General features: G+C 49.2%; 1 protein-coding gene and 1 pseudogene across 1 annotated transcript; both read right to left on the reverse strand.

Annotated features, from left to right (window-relative positions):
* Positions 1-2,238: 2,238 nt before the first annotated feature.
* On the reverse strand, positions 2,239-11,114 carry AACS (acetoacetyl-CoA synthetase). The gene is made up of 4 exons (XM_066610002.1): positions 10,966-11,114; positions 8,402-8,505; positions 6,953-7,073; positions 2,239-2,390 (listed from the first exon to the last, which is right to left on the reverse strand). Exons 1-4 carry the CDS (start codon positions 11,081-11,083, stop codon positions 2,239-2,241), a joined length of 495 nt encoding a protein of 164 aa, XP_066466099.1. The 5' UTR covers positions 11,084-11,114.
* Positions 7,939-8,056, reverse strand: LOC136634575 (5S ribosomal RNA; annotated as a pseudogene).
* Positions 11,115-17,384: the final 6,270 nt, after the last annotated feature.

A 17,384-nucleotide genomic window follows, 5' to 3' on the forward strand; every position in this document is an offset into this window, starting at 1 on the left:
TACCTCTTGGAAAACCCTGTCCAACTAGCACTTCAATAACTGTGGGGATCACGCACAGGTCCCTAGGAACTCCAAGTTACCAAGACCACTGGACATTCAACTGCTCCCATGTTCCAGCTTAAGGGCAACTTTTCAAAGCCCGCCGATACACCGCTACGCAATTCCACTCTGGAACGGCGGTAGGTCATCGGTCAAGCCATTCCACCCTGAACCGGTTTCGATCCAGATCATGGGAGGAATCCCGTTTCGACACCTTTCGGTGAAACAAGGACAACACTGGGCAACACCAAATTGCTCAATGACCAGTGTAAGCAGGTAGGCAGAGAAAAGATTTTTACAGGGGTAAACTAGGCCAAGTTGCACCACACACTAGGTGACATTTTCACAGCTGAACATTTCAGAACAGCAGTGCCAACGTAGTGGCGCAAGAGAGAAAAATGCAACGGCCCTAGAATCCTGCCAGAACTTACAGCAAGGACCGGTTTTCCCAGGATGCATCACAACCAAGGATGCATCTTGCTGTTAATTTATATAGCAGCATCAGCATACAGGGCACTTTACGCAGAGCAAAAAAGACAAGGGCTCTGTCCCGAGAGGCTTACAGGCAGGAAACTGACAGAAGGGAGGAAAGGGGGAGGCAGGCAGGAGTGAACTGGGGAAGCACAAGAGACCCTTTCCATTCGAGTACTTGAGTTTTCTTACAGTTTGGAACAGAGTCTAAGCTGTGGTGCCTTTCAGAAAAGGGTTTTCAGGCAGGTTTTGACGGTTGTGGACCAGGGTTCACAGGATTCAGGGAGAGGGTTCCAGGGGAGGGTGGAGTCTGCCGAAGAAGCAGGAGCCCTCTGGACCGATGATGGAGCTGGAAGAGTGAATGCTGGGGCCAGGAGCGTAATGGATGCAAGAGTCAAGAGGCAGAGAAGGATGCGATCATGGAGGGCTTTGAACACAAGGACAGGGAGCTTGTGCTAGAGCTAGGAGTCTGGACAGGAAGCCAGTGGAGGGATTCAAGTAGGCGTGACATGGTCTGAGCAACAATATGGCCTACAGCAGCCCAGTCTTGGTGGGTGAAGGACTACAACGTACCAATGGAAAGCCATTAAGGAGGTCTCTTATCAGAGCAGCTTATCATCCTTAAACCGGACAGACAAGCTACCTAGCTCAGCTCTCCACATCCTTCCTTCATTCCACTCCCCGCAAAAACATGCATAATAGTTAATGTAGCTAACAAAGCTACAGAAGTTACACTGTGCTAGAGTTTAGTTTCTCATTCCCAATAATTTGTTAAAATGGGATAACCCATAATTCCCCACATGCTTTATCTTGTGCCCTGAGTATAGTAGTATAATGTTTGATGTTCTTTAATTACGTTCATGTTTTTATTGTGTGCATTTTATATTGTCCATTGTTTCTATCTCCTGGAAATTGTTTTATGCCAATAAAGGTCTCAATCAACAATAACATACATACAAAAATCCACAGAACAAGGGCTGCAACCTTTGGTAGATATTTGCCCAGTCCTGACATCACATCCCCAGTCCTAGAAACCAGTCTGTTGGATCAGGAACGAGCACTGACCATGAGGAATCCCTTTTTTCTCCCACTCCAGACTTCACAGAAGATTCCTCTGTTTGTTCAACCACAGTTCGCTGCAATATCTAAGCTACCAAGATCAAGCTGTAGTTTGCCCATCCTGGTTTGTTGGGCACACCAATCACACTTTGCCAGTTCAGATGTCTCATTTAACTGCGGTCTACCAAACCAGCTTGTTGCATGTCCTCAATCTAACAAACCATGTTTGTGGGGCCAGAAATGCGACAGCCAAACCAGGTCAAGACTTCAGCTCGGACATCTTGCCAAACCATAGTTAAGGCCTGCAAGCTGTAGTCTGTGAATCCAATAGGCCAAGAAACCAGAAACAAAAAATATGTACATTGCTAGAGATACACTTGACACGTCATGGAAAAATGGGTGGACTGTATTACTTTGAGTGCACAACACACCATGTATATTCTAACAAGCTTGTGAGGCATTAATATCCCCATATAAGCCCTTGGCAAAACTAGTTCACAAGGCATCATTCTTTCCCTCTGGAGGAAGAAGCTCGAGGACTGGGACTCCAATAGTGCATGTCATCCCAAGACAAACAAGACGCATAAAGGCTCCTTCAGCTGAATGTTTGCACAAAGTGGGAGGGTACCAGGGCTTGCTATCCCTCCATCAACCTGGCCACTGCTTGCTCTACAACACGAGGGCTGGGAGAAAGAAGAGCAACTCACCGACCACTCTGTCTCCCGTCTGCACGCCCATTTTCCTCATGGCCGCGGCAAAGAGGGCCACATGCTGCCGGAGCTCCTCAAAGGTCACTTTCACGATCTCCTCTTTGCCTTCCTCTGCAGAGAAAAGTCGAAGTAAACAAGGCCTGTTAGTGCTTGGGTACCAGCTCGGCGGACAAAGCACCTTCTCGGTATGTAGATGATCTCTGCCAAGAACCTCCCCTCTCTGGAACCCTGGCCAACTGCTACCAGTCCAAGGGACATGGACCAATGGTTCAGTTTGCTAAAAGGAAACTTCATAAGAACATCAGAAGAGCCCTGCTGGATCAGGCCAAAGACCCACCTAGTCCAGCTTCCTGTATCTCACAGTGGTCCACCAGATGCTTCAGGGAGCACACAAGACAACAAGAGACCTACATTCTGTTGCCCCTCCTTTGCTTCTGGCATTCAGAGCTAGCCTACTTCTAAAACCAGGAGGGTGCACATAACCCTCATGGCAATATTTTTCCTCCACCAATCTGGCATACCCCTTTGAAAGGCATTTTGGCCAGATTCCACCCCCACCTCCTGCAGCAAGGCGTTCCACAGATTAAAAGCAAGCCCATTGTTGCTCAAGTCCTGCCAGGGCCCAAGAGGTCCTACTAACAATAGCCTACAGTGGCCCTCCAAGTCAACAGCCTCCAGCTCAAGAGTCCCCAGTCCCTCCACTTCCTCAGCAGTGGATGTGGCAGCAGAGACAAGGAATAAAACAGGCACCCATCTCAGCAGGCACATCCACTGCCTAGACAGGGGAGGGACCCGCCAAGAGCCCCTTCAAACCCAGGGCCAGCCTCAGGTTCAAGAAAGCCCTGCACCAACTTATACAGGAAGCAGCGAACTGGAGACCGCGTTTGCTTCTGTACAGTGTGCCCCTTAACTGACTGCAAGGCAAGCACTCAGAGAACCACAAGAGGCGACCTCTTGGCATTCTGAACAAGGGACTGGAAGCGAAAAGAAAACCCTCGCCAGGGACTGCTTTTGATCTCCTCGTGGACCCTTGGAACGCTGGGCAGGAATTCGCGCCGCTGCGTCTCAACACCAGACTCATTAAGCTCTGCTCTGGCTCTGAATCAGGAGCAAAAATAACCCATACTTATTGAGGCCGTAATCTCCTTAGGCCAACTAAAGAACCAGGTGGCATCGAGGGGAGGAGGCCAGCGCTGCAGGATCAGTACTACAACCCCACACCTTCACACTCTCAAGGGACGCAGCGCGTGGCCTCAGAAGAGCCTGTGGAGAAATCCAAGTAAGGCTGATGGAGAAGCTGGCAAACACCCAGGTCCAGGAGCAATGTGTTCTCTCCGTGTGCAAACCACATCCCACAAAGAATCCCAACACAGGAGTCTTGCACGATCACACACCTTTGCCACCTTCCCAATTGCCCCGCTGCAGTCCCTGGGGCCTCCCACATTGAAACACAAGGAGAGAGAGAGCACCTGCTTTCATACACAGGGGATCAACAATTACCAGCTTCCACTGGAAATTCAGGACAGGCGTCACTCTTGCCGTTCCCGATCCCTTTAGTTGCTACCTTTTCCCTATCTTTCAACTACTTTGGATGCAGCTGGGGAAAAGGGCACATGGAGCCCCTCTGATCAGGCCAAAGGCCCATCTAATCCAGCTTCCTGGATCTCATAGGGCTCCACCAGATGCATCTGGATGTACACAATAAAACAAAAGACCTGCATCCTGTTGCCACCTTTGCAAATGGCATTCAGAGTGAGCCCACTTCTAAAACCAGGAGCTTGCATTTACTCATTATGTCTTGTAACCTGTGATGGACTTCCCTCCATCAATCTGCCCAATTCCCTTTGAAAGGCATCTAGGACAGGCACCATCACCACATCTGATGGCAAGGTGTTCCACATACTATTCACATGTTGGCATCCTTCAGTCTCGGAAGACTATGGTGTCACGCTCTGAATGGTGGTTCTGGAACAGAGTGTCCTCTCCAGTGCGCGAAGCCTGGGTAAAGTAGGTATGGAGGATAGGCTGTTGCCCATGCAGCAAATCCCCCCTCTCCACATCGCTGAAATGGTCCAATGGAAAGGCAGAGGCCAATACGGTTGGTTCCAGCGGCGTCGCAGGAGTTGCCAGAACGTGGCTGTGTTCAGCCATGAACTGCCTCAGGGACTCCGGCTCCGGATTTTGCCTCGAGGTTGACTCCTGAAGCCTTTTCCATAACTGGATGTAGCCACAAGGCAGTGGAGGTTTGGGATCAGAGTTTTCCTTCTCTCAGATGAGCTGCCTTCCCAGGCTGACGAGTCCCATCTACCCGGTGGCTGTTTAGTCACCTCTTACGACAAGTACAGCCAAACTATTGTACACATACTATTACCTATAAATAGTACACATACTATTACCTGCTGGGTAAAGAACTATTAACTGCCCTCTACCAAGAAGGGTTTCCCTGGTCACCTAGATCAGTACTGTTCATGCCAGGGTGTCAAACATAAGGCCTGTGGGCTGGATGAGGAAGCTCTTTATCTGGCCTGGATGATAGCTAGGTTTTCCCAGTTGCTAACACCTGCAGAGCTGCAAAATGATACACTGGGCGAAGTGGTACTGGTGGCACTGGGAGAGCCCAATTACCATACAGGTCACCCTTTCAGCCCTACTTGAAGTTGCTGCGTATGAACCCGGAACTTTCTGTATACAGAGCATGTACTCAAGCACTAAGCTACGACCCCCTCCAATAAAGATCTGCTAGCCTACCTTTAAAAAAAAGAAGACAGGCTCCTTAAAGCCTGGAAACCCACAGCCATTAAAAGGAAAGTGGAACTCAAAGCTCCAGGAAACTGCAAGCACATTGGCTGCTCCAGAACTGGCTCGAGCAGGTTGGAGAAAATCCCACATGGAGAAGAGCAGGTTTGACCAGGGACCGCCTGGGGGAGGCACAAAGATAATTCACAGATTCGGGAAGGGAGCGTCTTCTGGAAATGACTGCAAACCAAAGAGGGGCAGAGAGGAGGAGATCTCTCTGAAAGAGGGGTAGAGAGAAGATCAACATCAAACAGGCCAGGAGAAGGTGCACCACAGAGGCAAGATGGCAGCTGCTTGATGAACCCTGCTTTTTGCACACTGGCTGGGCTGACTCGTAGCCCGTTTTCGTGCAGTGGATTTTTTAGGAGGTGGGGCAAAACCCCAACACACACAGCCACAACTGTGAGAAAAATGCCCAGAGGCAGGAACTGTACAGGCACCTCCACTCAAGAAGATTCAGGACAGGCACAGCAGCTTAAGGACAGCATGCCATGATGCAAAATTGTGCAAGGAAAGCACGCCACCCAAAATTAAACCACTGCGTCAGATATAAAGTGCCTGGAGCACAGAGGTCTGGTGAAGCAGGGATTGCTCCACCTGCACACAGGACATTGCATCACCCCAAGGGAGGCAGCAAAGTTGCCCAAAAATTTGGTGCAACCTGTTCCAAAGCTGAAAGCTGTGGGGGAACCCCGGAAGTGGCCACTATTGTCCAGAGCGCACCATGAGCAAACTGAGCAAAAATTCAGGGCATGATTTCAGGAAACAAAAAGGAAGCATGGGAGTATTTCCCGGATGCAGGCCCTTAAAGGGGGTGCCAGTGTGCCCATCCTTTCAAATTCCCGAGAGACCTTGCCTTCCCCTGGGAAATCTTAAAGCAGAGGCCAGGTCTACCTGCCACTTCACATACCAAATAGATCTGGCTCCTACTGGGGGATCTCAAAGCAGAGGCAAGGACTATCCATGGCTTCAAGCAGCCAAGGGTGGGCCAGTGGGAGCAGTTCAACCTGAGTACCTGTGGCACTAGGTAGCGAATGATACACAGTGTGATGCTTTACATGTGCAGGAGGGGTCCAGGTTCAAGCCCTTGAAGTGGGAAAGACCCTTTACCCCAAACCCTGGAACATCACAGCCAACCAGGCCTCAACAGAGCGGCCACATTCTGGAGCAATGCACTGATTTGGGAATGAAGGCTCCCCCTCTTTACCAATGCAACCTGCTGTTCTGGGAAGCGGCTGAGAAATGCACACGAGTCTTATGGGGCCAAAGATTAAGAATATCAGAAGACCCCACTGGATCAGACCAAAGGCCCATCTAATCCAGCTATCTCACAGTGACCCACCAGATGGCTCAAGGAGCACACAGGCATTCGGAGATAGCCTACTTTCAAGCCCAGGCGATTGCACATACCCATGAAGGCCTGTAACCTGCGATGGACATTTCTGTCCAATCCCCTTTTAAAGACATCTAGGCCAAACGCACACTTCCAATTCCAATCCAGATTCAATCCAGCAGAACTCTTTCTAGTGCCCTGGAGAGGAGCAGGGATGGCACCAATGGAGATGCAAACAGGGCACATTCATGAGAAATGAAAGCAGCCAACAACCCCCCGCCCCTGTTCATAGAGATCAGGTTCACAGTTGCCAGAATCAGAGGTCTCTGGACACCAGGAGCTGGGGACAATCAAGCAACAAGGCTTGTTGATGGATGTGGTGCCTGACTCATAACATTCTTACTACACACCAGGAGCACACATTTATTTATTTATTTATTTAAGAGATTTATAGCCTGCCTTTCTACCCACTGAAGGACACTCAGGGCAGCTAGACCCAGAGCATTTAGGACTGGCCCTACCCTTCTTCATATGTAGGACTTACGTGCAGCGTAGAGGGCAATCTTGTCATTCTCCTTGTGCCGCAGAAGGTTCTCCGCATAGTTCAGTCGGCTGCCTTTAAACCACTCTGGTATATCTGCGATGCCCTTGGTAGGGTCAATCACCTGGTGGAACAAGACTGGGCATCCTTAGGGAAGAGAAGCTGGATGCCAAAACACAGAAGTTTGGCTCTTGCAGTCGGTCTGTACGCACTGTGGAAGGACCAGCTCACAAACGCCAAACTCCACATTGGTTTGACAGCTTGTGTTAAAAACTCACAGGGAGGGAAGCATTTTTCTAGGACTGTCTGAACGTGCCCTTCCGCCACCCATCGCCCCAGAAGGTCTTGTCTTCCATCATGCAATCAGCCTTCTTGCCCCACTAAGTGGAGATGGTTGCTTGTCTGACTACAGGGGCCTTCTGACTACAGAGGCCCAGCTCCTATTTGCTCTGGTATTATTTCGTTAACACTACAGCTCTATATTAGATAGATTGATAAGTACTGGCCCAAGAACTTAAACAGACCCCAGTATAGGACCCAATTCAAAGGGCTCCACCTTCAACGGTTTCTCCTGCACAAACCCAAACGAGGGCAAAAGGCTCTTCAACCACTGCTTCCCAGAACGGGGACCTCATTGTCCCCCTCAAATGGTTGGCAACCTTCAGTCTGGAAAGACTATGGTAGAAGCCTGCAGCACCCGGTATTCCCAGGCGGTCTCCCATCCAAGTACTAACCAGGCCTGACCTTGCTTAGCTTCTGAGATCAGACAAGATTGGGAGATAGTGTTCAGTATAGGGAGATGGCTGGCAACCTTCAGTCTCGAAAGACTATGGTATAAGCCTACAGCACCCGGTATTCCCAGGCGGTCTCCCATCCAAGTTCTAACCAGGCCTGACCCTGCTTAGCTTCCGAGATCAGACAAGATCGGGAGATAGTGTTCAGTATAGGGAGATGGCTGGCAGCCTTCAGTCTCGAAAGACTATGGTAGAATCCTACAGCACCCGGTATTCCCAGGCAGTCTCCCATCCAAGTACTAACCAGGCCTGACCCTGCTTAGCTTCCAAGATCAGATGTGATTGGGTATATGCAGGGCAAAGGACTCTTCAACCACCACCACCCAGAACTGGGACCTCACTGCCTCCTCCATCAAGAACAGGGCAAAGAGCCCTACCTCTTTCCCAGCACGGTCAGCACCCACCTCCAGACCCTGTTCATACATGCGCGCTCATCGTGTGAGGAACGGAACCACCAAGGATTGCTTAACATGCCTCAAGAGGCCCCGATACTCCTGTGTGAACAGTCTGTCCACCCCAAATTTGTGGCACACAGACCCCCAATTCCCCAGCCTCATTTGTGTCCAAGTTACGCTGTGTACCCGTTGTGTAAAACAGATGCAACGTATTCTCAAGGAAGTCGGGGTAAACAACAAAGATCACACTCGTTCTGGCTTACCTCGTCATAAAGGCGGGAAAAGACGATCCCACTAAACTTCCAGAATTCCGCCCAAAAATCCGGATAGTGGTCCACTGACCACTGGTACAGCTCGTTGTAGTTGGCTGCAAGTTACAAGTACAGATTCCTGTTTAAGAGACTGTTTATATAAGATTAAGAGGGCAAATTTTCCAACCACTGCCATTTCCCATATAAACCAGAGCCTTATGATTAGAATTAGAGGCCCTCCTGCTGCCCACTCTGTCATCACAAGAAACAAAAGGGATGAGAGACATGGAGTGGGCTTCTTTGGTGATGGAACCAAAATTCTGAAATGCCCTGGCTGGGGGGATCCACCAAGCTTCCCAGGTATCCATCAAAGACCTTTTTCTCCCAACAAGTTCTTCAGATTTGATCTTCTGTTGCTGCTATGGATTTTACAAGTGGGGCAGGGGGTTGTAACCTGATGGAAGAGCCCCTGTTTTGAATGCAGGAGGTCCCAGGTTCAGTCCCTGCCAGCATCCCCAACAGGACAGGGAAAGATGCCACCTTAAACCCAGGAGCACCGCTGCCATTCAGGGTAGTAGATCACATCAAGCTAAATGGACCAACAGTCTGGCTCAGCATGACTCAGCTTCCTACATATGCCACCCTGGATACCGTTCCAGAAAAACCAGTATGCATAGATGAGAAATCAGGAAAATAATCAATGGGGCAGACCTTTTGTGGACTGACATTTCTCATTCACATTCTCTATTGTAGATCTCATGTGCCAAGATTCGCCCCACTGACCCCAGCAAGGATGTACTGGATCTAAGCAGGCCCAACCGTTGGAAAAGGGCCAGCTGTTCCCAGTTTATTTTTTTAAGTCATTAGCTAATTTCTGCTCATTGGGGAGCGATTCATACCTCGGTTTCCCCATCAGGGCATCTTGCAGGAGCACACCACCCCACCTCCCCAGGTGGGAACCATTTGCAAATCTGGTGAACTTTAAGCAAACAAGCTTTCTGCTAGGAAAAAAACGCTAGGCGGGACAACCAAATCCATCAGTCTTGAGCTCTGATGGCCTGGATGATACCACTTGGGTCCATCACAGCAACCGTGTTGTCCAGCAGCCATAAATAGCAAGGTTGTTCAATTACTACAGTCAACAGAAATGGCTAATTTTCTGAGTGAAATGGGAAAGAAAACAGGCAGGGGTGACACAAGACCCCTCCCCCACGGCACCAGAGGTGGGGTGCAAAATACAGCACCCCCTTCCTGGTGAAGTCCCAACTCTTTTCTTCCTGGATCAGAAAAGGAACTGGGAATGGAGTAGAAGAGAAAGTGTGGAGGAGAAGAGTAGAGGGCTAGAGCATCCTTCTCTCTCCTCCACACTTCCTCTTCCAACCCAGGAAGTGGGAGGAAGAGCAAGCCACAAGTGAACCTCAGCAAGCGCCAAGCACGCAGCCCTTTTCCCACTGCACAATATGGAGATATTAATCCTGGCCTACCTTACAGGGCTGATGGAAGGAATGCAGAAAAGAAACCTGCTAAGCACCCTTTTAGACTTGAAACGTGTTAAATAAACATTAAATATCCCTGTTCCCAGATGACCACAGTCCTCACCCACTACTTAAACAATGCATCAAGTCTGGTTGGAGGCCAGAGTCTGCGCTGTGGTGTGGTCATAAATTATAAGCATGGGGGGGGAGATAAGTGTATTTATTCTGAACAGTTTTCCTAGGGAGCAATCAAAGGACACAAGAGACATTTGGAGGAGAGGTCCCAAGCCTGATTTTTTTTTTTTTTTTTTGGGGGGGGGGGGCTTGCTCTTTCATTCAACAAGGGAAAAGACTGCAATTGCTCAGCAGACGGAGACACTCTGTACATGCTCAGAGATGCCTGCCTTTACCATCCTTATGCTAGAATTATATCCTGCATGACTTTTTTTTTTTTGCTTGTGTGTTTTTAACCCATTTCTGCCCAGGTGTACACAGGTGACCCCTGCTGTGTACATGCAAGGTTGGGCAGAAATGGCTTAAAGGAAGGACCACCGTTGCAGAGTGTGATGCTCTGATTACCACAGGGGAAATAAAGGCACAGAGTGGGATGACAAAAGATGGATTCTTGGGGGGGGGGAGAATCTCTGCAGGACCATCCCACAGGCCTACCTGCTCCTGCCCACCAGCGTGGTGCCAGAGATACAAGCTAGGTGTGCTAGCACCAACCCTGCCCAGCCGCCATCCCCCAGGCAACCGGTCTCTGGGGGTACACTGCTTTGAAACATGGATGCTCCATCGCATCCTTGGTGCATCCACTGCTTTTCCAAGCCAGGCCGGCGGCTGTCACTGGTTGCACTGAGCCTGCCAGGGATTTTTTTTTTTTCCCCACCGCCCTTCCTAGCCACATCACCTGCCACCACCTTCATTCATTCATTCATTCCACCCTCCGGGCTCTGCAATGCAACATTGCAATGCTCCAGGTGGGTGCAATGCAAAGAAAGCACCTGGGGAAGGGATGCAGGCATTGCATTGCACAGGCTGCTTCCCCCCCCAATGCACCTTGCAGGCATCCCCCTCTCTGCACCCCAGCAAAGGGCTCACCCAGGCGGATCCCATAAGCAGCAGCCACCGCTGCCCGGAACTGGTCCATGCTAGTGTTCCTCTTGGAGTCTGGCTCCCACATCACCGTCCCCTCCATGATTTCCAGCTCCTGGGACATGGCTGGGCGTGTAGGGCTTTGGGCAGGGCTGCTGCTTAGAGAGATGCTGCTGCTTCGCTGGCTCGGGCTGCACTGACAGGCTCCGCCTCCTGCTCCCGCCTTTTATAGGCCGAAGGTGCCTCCCCGCCGCGTAACCCTCCGCCAGAGCCTGCGGGAGAAGCAGGAGGAGGAGGACAAAAGAGTCCCTGGGCCGGCTCTAGATCAGCCCCCAAAGGAGGAGACTGACAAATAAAAGAGTGGCATCAATTTATTAATCAACCAAACATTAATATTCATTGATCAATTAATATTTCTTATAAATCTATGAACCTATTCTGATTTTTTCTATAATTATAAATCAGTATGCGTTAATACACTGATATTTCTTATAAATCTATACATTTATTATGCATTTTTCTATAATTATAAATTAATATGCATTAATAAATTCATATTTCTTATACACTTATTATGAACTTATTTCTATAACTATGAATTAATGAGAATCAATAAATTAATATTTCTTAGAAATCTATAAACTTATTATGAACTTATTTCTGTAACTATAAATTACAGCCCAATTCTAGGTATATCTGCTCAGAAGTGACAGCCCAATCCTATGCATGTCTACTCAGAAGTAAGTCCCATTAAAATCAATGGGGCTTACTCCCAGGAAAGTGCGGGTAGGATTGGGCTGTGAGTCCCATTTGAGTCAATGGGGCTTACTCCCAGGAAAGTGTGGATAGGATTGGGTTGTTAATGAGTATTAATATTTCTTAGAAACCTATAAACTTATTATGAACTTATTTCTATAACTATGAATTAACGACTATTAATAAATTAATATTTCTTAGAAATCTATACTTATTATGAATTTATTTCTTTAACTATAAATTAATGCGTGTTAATGAATTAATATTTCTTATAAACCTATAAACGTGTTATAAATTTATTTATAAAACTATAGATGTGAGCCCCTGGCTGGCATCATGGTGTGCCGTGACAATTTTAGCACCATGAGATGAAAAGGGTTGAAAATGGCTGATCTAGATTGTAAGCTCCTTGGGGCAGGGGACTCGCTTTTCGCTTTGCCTAAAGGGGCATGTGCAGGTGATAGTGCCAGATTAATAATGCTAGCAATCTCTGCTTGTGTCAGTATCTGGGGAAAATGATTATTAAACCAGTTTCTGTCTGTTCTGCAGGACCCACCCTAATAATCTGCCAGTGTCAGGATGAGGCAATGTTCAAAAAGAGTGCCACAGGTTGATGAGGCAATATTCAGAAAGAGGCTGCCAAGTGAGTCTAAAGATGTGACATGAGAATTCTGTATATGGAATTTCCGATGGCTGAAAAATGCCCCCAACCTGCTACTACAGAGGAGGAGGGAATTTGAACTTCAGCTGTGGCAGTGGAGCCTGTCATGGCTTGTAACCTGTGATGGATTTTTCCTGCATCAATCTGTCCAATCCCCCTTTTAAAGGCATCTCGGCCTTCAGGTGCCATCCCCACATCCTGTGGCAAGGAGTTCCACAGATGAGTGTTCAACCTTTTTCAGCTCACAGCACACTGACACGGCACTAAAATTGTCAAGGCATGCCATTGGCTTTTTGACAATTAATGAGGCATACCATGCTGTTGACTGGGGGGGTGGCTCAAATTCCCCAATGGCCCTACTAATAAATGACCCACCCCCAAACTTCCGCGGCACACCTGTGGACCATTCACGGCACACCAATGTGCCACAGCACAGTGATTGAAAATGGCTGGATTAATTACATATTGGGTACAGAAATATTTTCTTGTGTTTGTAAGGATTCCAGCGTATTCTTACCTATGTTTGGTTTTGTGTTTTACAAAGCCAGCTGTGGTGTTTTGTGTTTGTGTTTAGCTGTCAACAAAAACCGACACCTCAATGTATAAATTATAACAGCTGAGGTGTCACCTTATACCGGATCAGGTCATTGCTCTGGCAAGGTGAGTCTCATCTCACAGTTTCCAAGTGTCCTGGCCCAACGCGGAGATATCAGGGACTGACCTTGGGACTTTGTGCTGGACTGGGGGGCTGTCTGCTTTCCGAGCTTGCACCCTGGCTCTGAGCCATGACCCACTTCTTGGTTGAAATGGTGGGAGCCGTGACAAGTATTTCAAAGTGGTGTGGCTTGAACTCCAATTAACCAGGGGAGCTGAGTTGCTACATTTCCCACCCCATGCACTCATCTGTGACTTAGGGCCAATTTTCCAGTGCCAGTGCAGCTGTGCCAAAGGGGCATGCACTGCATCCTGTGGGGGCAGTCACGAAGGCCTCCTCAAGGTTTGGGAACATTTGTTCCCTTAGCTTGGGGCTGCATTGTGGCTGCACCAGTGCCGGAACGTTGGGACAGGATCGGGCTCTTAACCTGGAAAAACAACTCCACCACTCCAAGGGCTAGCCAAATCTTTGATCACTAGGGTTGTATACATATGTCAAGACCCTCTATATTTAATATTCCGCCCCCTTCTCCTTCTTCAGTCCTGGGAGGGGGAAGAGCAGAGGGTGGCACATCACCAACTAAGGGGGTCAGCATTTGACATGCCAACTCAGTTGCTCAAAGAACTTAGGCCAGCCCTGGACACCACCAAGTGTATCAGCAATCCCAGAAATTTTCAACCACTGGGCCGCGGCACTTGTCATCTCATCCATGAGATGAAAAAGACTGAAAATTGCTATCAGGTTGCTATCATTATCTTTCAAGGACAACGTTTCCTTAACCAGCCCTCCCCAAGCTCCAACGTCATAATAATGTCTATAACCCAATTGGGCTGTTTCTGGACTCGATTCAAGGTGCTGGTCATGGCTTTTCATGGCCCAACATAAGAACAGTCCCACTGGATCAGGCCAAAGGCCCATCTAGTCCAGCTTCCTGTATCTCACAGCGGCCCACCAAATGCCCCAGGAAGCACACCAGATAACAAGAGACCTGCAAGGCTTCCTGGGAATTGTAGTTAAGAACATAAGAACAGCCCCACTGGATCAGGCCATAGGCCCATCTGGTCCAGCTTCCTGTATCCCACAATGGCCCACCAAATGCCCCAGGGAGCACACCAGATAACAAGAGACCTCATCCTGGTGCCCTCCCTTGCACCTGGTTTTCTGACATAGTCCATTTCTAAAATCAGGAGGTTAAAATCAGGTCCATATTTGCCCACAAAATAAAACATATTTGCCACTTTGGGTGCCCTTCGAGGGGGGGAAGCAGGAAAAAATTGGGTAGCTTGACTGAATTGACTCATACCGGAGTACAGTCGGACCTGACCATGGTGGTCCATGCTACAGCCCAATCCTATGCATGTCTGCTCAGAAGTAAATCCCATAACTCAATGGGGCTTACTCCCAGGAAAGTGTGGATAGGATTGGGCTGTTAGTGACTTCAAGGCTGGATTACTGTCAAGTGCTCTACATGGGGCTGCCCTTGAAGACGGTTCGGAAGTTGCAATTCGTGCAAGAATGCTTCTCCAGTTGCCTGTGCTCCCTTGTCATGATTTTATTTATTGTATATTTTAATCTGAATTGTAAGCCGCCGTGGGCATTTGTTTCAGCATAGGAAAAGTGGGTTAAAAATATTGATCCCTTCTGCCTTTTAGCTGCTTTCTCTCTGCTGTTCTTGGATTTTATCCGCTATCTTTGTTTTAATGCTAAGGACTTGGTTGCTTTTTAATTCTTGGCATCCTTTCTTTTTTTAAATGGCTCTGGGTAAAGGTTTTTAAAAGATGGTAATGGGAAAACACTAAATAAATCAATACGGGTTGATTTATCAACCCATTGGGTGATGCATTTTCTTGCACCCAGCTGGAGCTCAGCTTCCTAACAAACAGCTCGCTTGTAAGGCGGCAGGGCGGATGAATTCCGCTCTCCCAGCACACCACAATCAGATTAAGCCCTCATTGGCTGACTCCTCACTGGTCCCACATCAGCCCAGAGCCTGCAGCTTGCAACCTCAAACATGCACAGGGGGTGCTGACACATGGCCTGGCCAATTGCCGGAGAACCTTGTGGAGACCCGTCTTGGGAAGGCCCAATGAGTTGGAGCCCTGGAGGGAGGTGTGACCAATCAGAGGGGGCAACTCGGTGCTCATGCAAGAGGAGGTGGCAAAGGGCATGTATCTCTGTGGCTTTTGACACAAGCCACACGCACAATAGGAGGATGTGGAAAGGGACGGAATTGCTCAGGGAGCGTTCGCAATGGCTTTGGCAGCAGCTCCAGACTGTAAACACAGACAGCCGATGGGTACCAGTTCTAGTGGAAAGAAAAATCAATGGCTCAAAATTAGCATCTGTTTCAAAATAAGCCAACAGAAGTGGGAAAGGAACAACCTTAGAATTTGGCTTATTGCAAAATGCTAACTTAAAATAGGATGACCCAGACTGTGTCTGGCAAAGGGGAATCTGGGTATTTTTACATTGCATTCTTTCACCTACTGTGGGCCTGATCCTATCCAACTTTCCGGCACCAATGCAGCCCCGTGATAAGGGGACAAACGTTCCCTTACCTTGAGGAGGTCTCTGTGACTGCCCCCCCCCCCCACTGCAGGATGCACATCCTCACCCCATTCACATGGCTGCATCAGCACTGGAGGGTTGGATAGAACTGGACCCTTAGGGCCCAATCCTATGCAACTTTCCAGCACTGGTGCAGTCTCAATGCAGCCCCAGGGTAAGGGAACTAATGTTCCCATACCTTGAGGAGGCCCCTGTTACTGCTGCCCCACCACAGGATGCAGTGCACACCCCATTGGCACAGCTGCACTGGCACTGGAAAATTGGACCCTCAGTCTCCCACGGCTCACACCATTCCCAGTTGCTGTAAAGCAGGGGTGCTCACACTTTTTTGGCTCGAGAGCTACTTTGAAACCCAGCAAGGCCCGGAGATCTACCGGGGGGGAAGGAAGCGTCTGACAGACACCCCCTTTAATGTATGGAGCCCCTGCTGGAGTCTAGTCAGTTTCGTCAGTTTTGTTGCTGCATGCCTGAAGAGCAGCTAAAGTGTCAGTTTCAGTGTCAGTTTAGTGTCAGCTAAATATGTCAGTTTCGTCTAGTCACTAGACGAAACTGACATATTAACAATTTGGAGAGACAGGGCTCCGCGATAGATCATGATCCACCTATTGAGTACCCCTGCTGTAAAGGATCAGAAAAGCACTGAATTTATAGAGTGAGAGTGTGACAGTTTTTCACAGGGGGGCACATTTTATGTCAATTGCATTCAACCATACATTGGGTTTTGGGACCTAGCAGATTTGGCCAGACATTGGAGAGCTGGTGTGGTGTAGTAGTGGCTAACAGCGCACCCCCATGCGAGTCTACTCAAAGTGAGCCCTGTTAAATTCAATTCAAGCAGTCCCCCCAGGCAGCAGATGGGTGGGGGGCACCCAATTCTGAGTGCCTGCTTGATTGCACTGCTCCTGTTTCTCTTTCCACTCCCTGGATTGGAAAAGGAAAAGGGGGCAGAGAGAGGAAGAGGGAGGGGTGGAGAGTGCTGAGCCAAGACATTTGAGGGGGGGAGGAGTGGAGGCTGGCATATCACACTTCAGGGGCATTGGTGGTTATAGAATCCTAGAAATGAAAGTAATCCTATCCACAGTTTCCTGGGAATAAGTCCCATTGACTATAATGGAATTTACTTCTGAGTAGACATGCTTAGGATTGGGTTCTTAATTAATTCACTTAATGATACTTAATTAATAATCACTTAATGATAATTAATTCACTTAATGATATTGATTAATAATAATGTACATCTTAATCACACACATTTTTAAGCTTGCACTTGCTGTAAACTTTTACTTGATGAATTAATTCAGCTAATTAGCTGGTTTGCTTTTGTTGTGTGGGGGAGGGCGCCCCCAAACCCTCCTGCTCGATGACGTCACTCCTGCCGCGACGCCACTGTTCCAGGCCGATGACGTCACTGCAGGCCGTGCGACCGACAGGCGGCTTCAGCCACAGTCCCTGCGAGAGGCGCGCGCGCCCTTCCCCCGCCGCCCTGCAGGGGGAGCCGCTCGCACAGGGGAGGATGATAGAGTCGCAGGAGGCGCGCGGCCAGAGCGACGGGAGAAGCAGGGGCGCTCTGGAAAGAGCCCGAGCGGAGGGCCATAGAGGCGCCTGGGCGGCGCGCGGCTAGAGCGGCTGGGCCGCTCTGGGCGGGCAAGCGAGCGAGTCTCCTCAGAGGAGCCATGGCGGGGGCCGGGCGGCGGCGGGCGTTAGTGCTGCTGCTGGCGCTGCTGGCGGGGCCGGGCGCGTGGGGCGGGCGGGGCCGCGGGGGCGGCGGCGGCGCGGGCGGCGAGA

The sequence above is a fragment of the Tiliqua scincoides genome, chromosome 14 (genome assembly GCF_035046505.1).
Source record: "Tiliqua scincoides isolate rTilSci1 chromosome 14, rTilSci1.hap2, whole genome shotgun sequence".
NCBI classification, from domain to species: domain Eukaryota; kingdom Metazoa; phylum Chordata; class Lepidosauria; order Squamata; family Scincidae; genus Tiliqua; species Tiliqua scincoides.